The sequence below is a fragment of the Fragaria vesca genome, linkage group LG6 (assembly GCF_000184155.1).
Source record: "Fragaria vesca subsp. vesca linkage group LG6, FraVesHawaii_1.0, whole genome shotgun sequence".
Lineage (NCBI taxonomy): Eukaryota > Viridiplantae > Streptophyta > Magnoliopsida > Rosales > Rosaceae > Fragaria > Fragaria vesca.
The window spans coordinates 11,646,718-11,657,442 of NC_020496.1; the positions used below are offsets into that span (position 1 = coordinate 11,646,718).

The 10,725-nt window shown below is 37.5% G+C and overlaps 1 protein-coding gene across 1 annotated transcript; it reads left to right on the plus strand.

Annotated features, from left to right (window-relative positions):
* The first annotated feature begins 6 nt into the window (after window positions 1-6).
* Window positions 7-5,324, plus strand: LOC101301883 (katanin p60 ATPase-containing subunit A1-like). Its single transcript, XM_004302885.1, has 7 exons — window positions 7-136; window positions 1,342-1,849; window positions 2,131-2,325; window positions 2,941-3,185; window positions 3,366-3,524; window positions 3,681-3,768; window positions 4,707-5,324. Exons 1-7 carry the CDS (start codon window positions 15-17, stop codon window positions 4,986-4,988), a joined length of 1,599 nt encoding a protein of 532 aa, XP_004302933.1. The 5' UTR covers window positions 7-14; the 3' UTR covers window positions 4,989-5,324.
* The last annotated feature ends 5,401 nt before the right edge of the window (window positions 5,325-10,725 follow it).

Consider the following 10,725-nt stretch of genomic DNA (forward strand, 5'->3'; position numbering starts at 1 on the left):
GAGAGAGAGAGAGAATGGTGGGTCCGACGCTGGTGGGTCTGCAAGACCACCTGAAATTGGCGAGAGAGTACGCCATGGAAGGCCTCTACGACACCTCCATGATCTTCTTCGATGGCGGCATTGCTCAGATCAACAAGTACCTTTTTCTAATTTCTCCCTTCTTCTTTCAATTTTCACTTTCCCAGGATAAAAAGGTTTATTCTTTTTGGTGGGTTAGAGCTGTTCTTAGATAATTGAGAGCTATTGGAATTGGAAAGTGAAAATCTTGGGGCAATATTAAGCTTATGTTTGATGCATAGCCTTTTAGACTGTCACTACATTTCCTTCAATTAGAATGCATCATATAAGTGGAATCTTAAGCTAGTGTAGCAACTGCAATGGCAGGGTTTGCGAAAAACATGGTCTTGCACAGTTATTCCTTATTTTTATGTTCTCAGAGTGTGCATATGGAACATAGATATCCATTGAGAACATTAACTGCCTTCGCATTTCCGCTACTTGCATGAGCTTCGTGGAAACAACCAAGGTTGTAAATTGCATCTAGAACAACCAACCCTTACGTAAATGATTAGAAGCCGTAGACTTTAGAAATTGGGAAGAGGATGACTTTACTTTTAGTTTAAGTCTTCTGCTTGGTATTGAAAAGAATTTGTTGTTGCAATATTGAGTGTGAGTGCGTATGAGGGATATGTAGGTAAGAAAAAAAAGTCGTGGGCATGAAGGGAATACCCTTCTATAACAGTAGATTACTATGATCCGAGAATCGCTTCAGTTGGCGACTTTGCTCATGCTATGTGAGGCGTAGTTTGGTGCTATTGGCAGAGTGCTAATATACAACCATATTGCGCTAGGTGCACAATTACTCACCATAACACGGGCAACAATCCCCAACTTTGAATTTCACATAAATTTTTATTGAAGGACTGTAGAGTTCAGATACTTGTGTTATGTCTGGCCTATTTACACAGGGCCCCTCCTTGTATGTGTGTTTCCATCATTTCATGATTGCAAAATGTTTGCCTCCATAATATGACAGATACCTATGTGTAGGCATAGATATTGATAAAAGCATATCAAAACTTGCTTATGTTTAGAGATATTCCCTGTTCAACTTGAAAATGGTAGATTTTACTCGTTTAGTTTTCGGCAAACTTTACCAAACAAATTAATCTTTCAAGTATTTTAGACCTGTTAAATTTAAACTAAAATTCAGCTAAGATGCATCTTTCCAAAAGTCTTTTGATTGTCTTATAGAATAGGATGTTATGACTTTATAGCATCATTCTTCGTGCTCCTATCCAAGTTTATTTGGTAAGGTGTGAACTTCTTGATTGGTTCCAGGCACATAAACACGCTTGATGATCCGTTGATTCGCTCAAAATGGATGAATGTAAAGAAGGCACTGTCCGAGGAAGCAGAGGTTGTGAAACAACTAGATGCAGAGAGAAAGGCATTTAAGGAAAGCCCCATGGGCCGACGCCCTTCCTCACCTCCAATTCATGCCAAGTCATCCTTCGTTTTTCAACCCTTAGATGAATACCCCACTTCTTCAGGATACCCAACTTCTTCAGGATACCCAACTTCTTCAGGTTCTCCTATGGATGATCCTGATGTGTGGAGGCCACCAAGTCGGGACACTTCAAACAGAAGAAATGCAAAGGCTGGTCAAGTTGGTATGAGGAAGTCACCGCAAGATGGAAATTGGGCTCGGAGTTCTGCATCAAAAGCAGGCACACCAGGCCGTAATGCAAAGGTTGGTGGATCAAGTAGGACCAACTCCACGGTCAGGTCTTCTACTCCCGGCAAGAAAGACACCCGATCTGGAAAATCTAGCAAGGCAGATTCAGCGGTACAGTCTACCTTTATTTCTTTATACTACTGTAACCTATTAATTTGCTTGGTAGATGATTCCTATTAAGAGGTTAGGTGCAGTCTTCTTTCAGTTATGGTGTGCTAAAAGTTCTTGCTAAAATAAGATTCTATTCATATGTCTGTTTTGTAAGTACAGTGTGGTAGAGAACTATGACAGTCTGTATCATAGTACTGATTATATGATCTGTGAATTATTAGTACAAATTTTGAATATGTGGTATCAATTTTTCTATTAACTCTGCTTTCTGAAACTTATAGAATGGTGATGCTGAGGATGGAAAGCCGAAGAGGCAGTATGAGGGACCTGATCCTGATTTGGCTGAAATGCTTGAAAGAGATGTACTGGAAACCAGTCCTGGAGTAAGATGGGATGATGTTGCTGGTCTGACTGAAGCAAAAAGACTCCTGGAGGAAGCCGTTGTTCTTCCTCTGTGGATGCCAGAATATTTTCAGGTATTGCTGAATGGTTGAAACAGAATAATTATGATGCTATCTTAGGTCATGTTCTAGTCTCTTTAATATGCATGACATTTATTAATTAGTACCTTATGGAGTTGCGAGGGTATTGTCATGTGATTTCTTTTTCTAGTACACTTGGCTTAAGCTAATAAGCTGCTTATCTAGGCTCTGGGATTTTTAACGTATGTGTTTTGTAATGGGAGATGTATTTGTGGAAGAATGCCCTTCTTCTTGTCTACTTATAGAGGCCCATAGGCGCTATACCTTTTGAATTTATACCAACACATAGAAAAAGGGCAGGAAGTGCCTGGAACGAAATGCTTATGTTGGTCATAAGAAAACAACACAGAAAAAGGGCTGGAACTGGTCCATGGGTTAACATTGGTAGATTCAAGGGAAATTGCAACCAAGGCTTTGATCCGGGAATGGAAAAGTTCCCACTACCTCTGGTAGGCCAGGGCACGATGACATACTATTATAATTTATAAATGCGACCCAAATTGTTTCTCATCTACATTTTGAATTTATACCGATTTTACACTACAGATTAACATGTCTCTATTGTGAGGGCCCATTTGTCGTATCACACTTATAATTCTTTGATTACAGGGGATCAGGAGACCATGGAAGGGTGTTCTTATGTTTGGTCCTCCTGGAACTGGAAAGACATTACTTGCTAAAGCTGTTGCTACTGAGTGTGGCACAACTTTTTTCAATGTCTCCTCTGCTACATTAGCTTCAAAGTGGCGTGGAGAAAGTGAACGTATGGTTCGGTGCCTATTTGATCTCGCAAGAGCTTACGCTCCGAGTACAATCTTTATAGATGAAATTGATTCTCTCTGCAATTCCCGGGGGTTAGATCTTTATCCAGTTTTACATAAAAATACCATTTACCGTTTAGTTGATGCATGCACATGCTTTTGTCTATATTTATGTCCTTCAATGGGGTGGTAACTTGGTTAACATGTCAAACGATGACTTATGTCCTTGTCTTTTCTTACATTGTCTCATATTGAAAATATCTGTTTCTTCAGGGCATCAGGAGAGCATGAGTCATCCAGAAGGGTGAAATCTGAACTTCTGGTCCAGGTTGATGGTGTAAATGCTACTTCCACAAATGAAGATGGTACTCGCAAGATAGTGATGGTTCTGGCAGCTACTAACTTCCCATGGGACATTGATGAGGCTCTCAGGTTAGCCTCTTTTCTGTATATTTGTTTCTGTCTCCTATCCACTCTCTTTGATAGAGGGAATTCATATAGTAGGCTGTGTGTATGCTGGATCTGCAATTAGATTATGCTGGTTCGCTCTTGATGTAATAACCTGGTTTTAACTGTTAACTTATTCAGGAGAAGGCTGGAGAAGCGTATTTATATTCCTCTTCCAAATTTTGAGAGCCGTAAAGAGCTTATTCGGATAAATTTGAAAACAGTTGAGGTATGATCAGCATATTTGTGTTAATGCTATTACAGTTGTTTTTGGATCATCACTGTCAGAATTAGGTTATATTGTGGTAGTGCAATCTTATGACCTTAAAATGAGTTAAATAGTATGCTTGTACCTATAACTCGTTCTAATCCTTCGGTTAAGTTTCGATATAGATGTCTCTATCACGGTTTATAAACTTAAAATGTGTTCAAGTGGCATATTCTGCAGTATATACTAGCGTTGCTAGACCAATTATAAAATGAAAATAGAATATAAATGTGGCACATTCAGGGATGAAACACACCTAGTTGCTCTGGTTATAGTTTATTATAATGATTCTGATGCAGGTCCCAAGTATGATTTGAACTAGAGGCTAAGTAGGAATAGCTAAAGGGAAGAAATCTGAAGCCCCTAAGCTGGAATGAACTAGGGTTTGATAAATTGCTTTTATTGAATTTTAAAACTGAAAACTTAGATTAGCTACTCACTCGACTACTCGCTTGACTACTCTCACTCAACTACTTATAATATATGCACTTAGACTCCAGAACCCTCTAGCTAAAGACTACACAAAGCATAAGAATACTGACATATAATAAAGATAAGGAATGACACAAAACAAAGCGTTCAATGAAACTCGGGGCTCTAGGAGAACTGTTTAAGTTTATCCAAAGTGATTACTGACTGCTCAGATTGACACGGGTCACATGGTCCCATTTGGCATCCACATCAGCAAACAATCGGACCCACTATATGCCAGGTCATGACATAATTGTCGTAGTAAGGGATCTGTTAACTGTGGTTTGAGTCCATTGACATTGCAAATAAAACCTAGTGAAGTATGAAATTGGAAATTATGAAGTTGAGGTACTAAATTGAAAAAGGTGTAAAATTGACCTTTACTAGATCTTATTGGGTTTCCTTCTAATCCTATATATCATCATCAGGTTGCTCCGGATGTAAACATTGATGATGTGGCTCGCCGAACAGATGGATATAGTGGTGATGATCTCACAAACGTTTGCCGTGATGCTTCCTTGAATGGGATGAGGAGGAAAATAGCTGGAAAGACACGTGATGAGATCAAGAGCATGGCTAAGGATGAAATTTCAAAGGATCCTGTTGAAATGTGTGATTTTGAAGAAGCCTTGTCGAAGGTCCAGCGGAGTGTTTCTCAATCTGATATTGAAAAACATGAAAAATGGTTCTCAGAGTTTGGGTCAGCATAGAGACCTTAAGTGTCAGAATTTTAACTGATAAATTGTTGCTCTGGGGGTTTGAGTGTTTGAGTGATTGTGTCTTTGTTGTTACCCTTGATCTTTCATTTGTGTTGTTTGGGGGGTTGGTAGCTGTAGTTTCCAAGGTTTGGAATGGAATTGTGTCATAGTGCTATGTGCCGTGTCATTTTGTATCTGTAACTGTATTGTATAGAATCTGTTATTTGCAGATCTTATTTTATTCAAACAACTGAGGTACTTCGACTACATTCAATTGTTTCAAAATTAGACATTTGAGTGAAAAGAATGATGTAACGCCCTTGTGAATGGATATGTAACTTAACATCATGGTCTTGCTTTCAACACAATTTTAACAGATAATTTGCAGCAGAGCTAAGCAAACTGTGTAGTGTGTACCGATGCTTGTTTTCACTTTCAAAGGCATTTCTTCACTACACATCGGCTGAAGTATGCTTAAAAGTTAAAACAACAAAACAAAACATTATGTTTTCAGCTCATGAAATCTACCATTTTGTATGAGGCTTGGTGATTGGAATTGACGTGACCAATTTTATATCCAATGCTTTCGTTTTGCTGCATAACATTTTCCGCTGCATGAAACCAAATTATAATATAAATATAGTAGATATCCCATTTCTCAGAACACTACTACTATTGGTACCTCAGCCCACATCTCAGCACACGGCAAGTTTTCAATGGTGAATTACTCCCTAGTTGTCTGCAACCCTTTGTTTTGCCTACGGTTTTTTCTATCTGTCCCTAAAACAAAATAGAAGCAAAATCAAACTGAGGTTTTCTACTTTTCTTGGCTAGATGGTGTTTGTGATGCAATTTAAAACAGAAAATGGGGTTAAGAAAACACGTCTTCAGGGAACATTGTAACTCGAGGTGGCTTTTGTTAATAAAAAAAGACAGATTTGAATGGAAAAGAAAAGGCGGCAATAGAATCATGGCTTTGGTTATCACCACCATATCAACTACTAAACCACACCCTTATAAAAGTATCTTCTTTTATAATTAAGTGTCTCCACCAACCTCAAAGATCATGGAAAGTCTCGCTCCTTCTCGTCTTCTTCTTCTTCTCTTTACTCTCTTCACCTTCATTGCCACAATCAGATTTGCAGAGTCCATATCAGATCCAGTACAAGACGACATACATGGTAAGACTTATAGCAACCTATTTGTTCTTGAAACTCCGCGGGGTGGCCTGACCGGTTCACTAGGCTTTGTTGTGCCTCCAAACCTGATCCTGGTTCAATTCCTAGCTAGGGTATAGTTCATTAGATTAGAGTTTTGCTCATGGTGCATGTTGGGTGTGTCATGGTTCTCACACACACACACACGTATGTATGTATCTATGTATATATATAGCTGTAACGGTAAATCTGATGTGTAATGATAATGTGGGTGGTTTGTGTGGCATGGCAGATATTGTTTGTTCACTTCCTGTGGTAAATTGTGTGGAAGGAAAGTGCAGGTATTCTAATGACTCTAGTCATTCAATATATGTGCCCGGTTTCGGACCTGTGGGTTTTGACTGCGACTGTTACCCTGGCTGGAAAAAGATTCAGATTGGCCCCTTTACTTATCCATCTTGTCTCGTTCCAAACTGTGAGTCTTTCTCATAATAACCTTACTTCTGCAGGAAGTGCTTTTGTTGATTAGAAGTTTAGAACTTAGAAGCACCCGAGTCTAGCTTCCCTCTTATTTTACACAAGCACTTCAAAATGATCCTTAAGAATCAAAATGAAAGGTGAAGGTACTTATCTAACTATTTCACGAACTACTAGTCCTTTCTAATTACTAGAGGAGATGGTGATCCATTTTGCTTTCCAAACGTGATCCTGGTTCCTAGATAGGGTTTAGTTCATTTGCTTTCATTAGATTAGGGTTTAGTTCAATTTTGCTTTGTGCGATAAAATTAAAAAACTGGCGCTAATCACTAGAAGATAGTGATTTGGGAAATTATTAACTAAAGAGATTGCCATTCTGTTGCTCATCGTTTCAATCAAGGATTATTAGGTGAATAATTAAACACAACAAACAAATGGTTTGCTCTAATTTTGGTGGAAGTTACACCTTCAATTTCTTACTCTTTCAATGTTTCGGACGGCAGTCTGTTTTAGTGTTTTACAGGATCAAGAAAGAAGTTAACCATGCATGTATTTTGACCTTAACTTGATATTCTTTGCATTTGTTTTTATCTTCAAGATCGAATTTCCCATAGTATTTGATTGTAAAACTCAGTTTTGATAAAAATTTGCAGGCACTATTAATTTTGGATGTAATTCATCTCCCTCACAACCTGCTCCTTTCTCTCCGCCATCGCTAGGACAAGGTATATATGTAGCAGCAATCGATCCATTAACCTGTACTAAATACCATAACTACATTTTCTCTTGAGCTCCATTGAAGAACTTTATTTACTTATTTTGATATGTAATATGTTTTTTTTTCTTTTTTTTCTGAGATTTATGCGAGCAGTTTATCGGGAAAGAAAACATAAATTGCATCTATCTGCAGGCCTAGGATGTGGACTAGCTTGGTGTGGAGATGGAACCTGCATAAACGATGACACTAGTGGATACATATGCAAATGCAATGAAGGATCATTGAACTTGTTGGATAATCCACAGTTAGCTTGCTTTAAAACATGTATGTTTGTTAACCTCAATCACGCACATAGATTTTACATAGTTTACCAGAGTCTATACGTACCAATTATTTTTGTTTTATTTGTTTTTGTTTTTGTTTCAATTTTCTTTCAGAATTGAACTCTTAATATGTTACACTCATAACTAGGCAATTTTTTCTCTCTGTATTTTTCAATTAGGCGCTTTTGGAGGAGATTGCAACAACCTTGGCTTCCCACCTAAATCAAATGCTCCAAGCTCTACAACAACTGGTAAGTCGTGTAGGCGTAAACTTACTTGTATTGATCTCCAAAGAATTGTTACCAGGCTTGTTGCACATAAAGAGAACGTTCTTTATCATTATATCAGTCACAATTCAAACCATGCCATGCATATTTCAACTTCTATAGTTTTTGATAGTGTGTAAGATCGAAAATATCTTTACACAGAAGAAGCAAAACATGTCATTTATGTATCACCAATATGCCAATTAGACTCAAGGGTATGTTATAGCTAGTTTTGTCATCGATCTGCCTCGATCAATTGCTTGGAACAGTTCTTTCAAAAAAATTGCTTGGAATAGTTTTGATCAATTATTTTGAAGTGCAATTGAGTGAGTTTGAACTGTTGTATTGATTTTGAAAATATTCATGTGATGATAGGTTCCACAGGTGTACTGAATTGCTCGAGGAATAATCTCCATCTAGTAACTATGATACTGTTGACATCAATCTTCCTGACATGGATTTGAAAACGCTAGGAATATTGAAGCTCGTAATTATAAATCTTTCTTGAAAATTAATATTATCCTAATATATGCTCACATGATGGCAGGCCGGCCATGATTTGATCATTCTGTCCTTCTTTGGATTTGTTTTGTTTAAATATTAATATTATCAAATTTTTGTTTTGATCATGAATTAAGTTTTGGAAGGCAATTGTTCCCATGTATCGTCATATATATCTACGGCACAGATTGAACTCCCAAATCACAATTAATCCTCTTTCGATCTATCTACCTTAAGCGTACCTTGCTTTATATTGTTTATCAGATGAGTGCCAACAGTAGTTTTCCGGCCTTCATTTAGCAGTTTGATTCTAATGAGTCAATTTATCAGGTATAAGTTAGATGATCAAGTCATCAAGAGAATGAACCTGCAGCTTGAAACGAGAAGCTAGGGTTCTGTACACAGCATTCTTATAATTGACAAAAACTGTTCCAAGCAGTACAAACTTATGAAACAAAAAATTCACCCTTACACTTTTACTTTTCAATATATTCACTTCTTACTACTTCATGAATCGGCCAAAGAACTTAATGGAGAAAAGAGTATAATTAAGAGCAGAACGTGACCAATTATATCATGTCCTATTGCTTTCCTTGAGAAGAGGATAAGTCATGCATATGCCAAAGGAAGATCTCTAATTCTCTATGCATAGATATCAAAACTATTTCATATTGCATCTTCACTACTGTGTTTCCTTTGTACTTTCTATTGTCATCGCTCTTTCGGTCGCGACTACTTCTGTATAATATGTTATCACTAGACTCATCGCTCAAACAAATTACCAGTATTGTAGCTAGGTCGATTAAAGCGTATTAATCATATATTCCAGGAGTAAAATGAGTTCTCTCAAGTTCCAATATCCTAGTGCCTGATTAAAATCATCAAGAAGGTTAATTATAGGTATGATAATTGAAGAAAGTACATAAACTCTTCGACATCCTTTTCGTGCATTGTGGCTACTGTGAAATATTTCAGAAAGCAGAACAATAGTTGAGAGGAGGAATGATGTATTTGTTCGAAGTAATTGAGGAACTTAAACTGTTGCATGCTTTGCGTCCTTCAAATTAATACAACAACTAGCGAAAGACTAATCCATTTACTAGATAATCATCTAGTATCTAAAAACAAACAAAGTTTCTGTTTGATCTTTTCCATCCAAAAAAAATAATACAAAATTGAAAACGTAAATAAATTGAGGTTGATCATCAAAGTTAGTTCTAGATATAACAGAACTAAGCTAGATATGAAGGTAGAACAGCAAATAAATTGAGGTTGATCATCAAAAAGATGAGCTTGTTAAAAGCAACTCCTTGGATATGTTCCAGAATTTTGTTAAGATCATCTAGCTCCTTCTCCTTTTCTGAATGTCGTAAACTCATAAAAAGACTAACACAAAGAAATACTACGACAAACCAAGCGCCGGCAAAGAATGCAGCGCAGAAATCACCAGCTTGCATGATAGATTGTTTTGGGAATCATGACTTTTCTGAATAAGTAAGGAGCTAGCTAGAAGTGAGAACAAGTAAATTACTTTGCTTGCAAGAAAAGGCCACGAAATAAATTTCTTATACCATATCCAGTATGATACATCGATCATAATTATTAAAGAAAAACTTTAAAGACACACGTACTCCTGATTTCTCTGGATATATTGACAAAAATACTCTTATTTAAAACCAAAAACCAACGAGCATCTTTTCTTTTCTTATTTATTGTGACAGAATTAAAAGGCTAGCTAGCTGGATCAAGCTTTCAGATGGATGGTGCCGGGTTTCCCCGGATCCGGATCCTCTCCTCATATTTCTCTCCTAATATTGCCTCATAAGACAATATTGACGGTTCGATCATAATTAAGGGCCAAGATGTCTTTACTTTAGCTTTTGAGATATTTCTCATCTATTCTCTAATCTCTCTCTCCCCAGATTCTCAACCGAAGCAATTCTCGACTCAAGGCTTCCCTGTTGGAGAACAAACAGCAGAGAAGCTAAGTAATCTCTTCTTTCAACATCAATCTCATTAGATTCCTGGCTATCTCCAATCTGGCAATGAATAATCTGACGAATTGATCGAGAATGCAAATATTGTTGCTCCCGTGACCTCCGTTGCCGGCACTGCTGTCGCTGAGAGCCTCCATGGCTGAGACTTGAGAGTTCTGTTGGTGACGAAGTCTTTAGAGGGGAGGACTTGCATGGTGGTGGGGCAGGAGTTGCCTCCATCGTAAAATTTCCACCAAATATTCTACTCAATTCCCTTCACCTCTTTCTTCAAATTGCATGCTCCAATTTTACAATTGTTCACTGAGGAAAA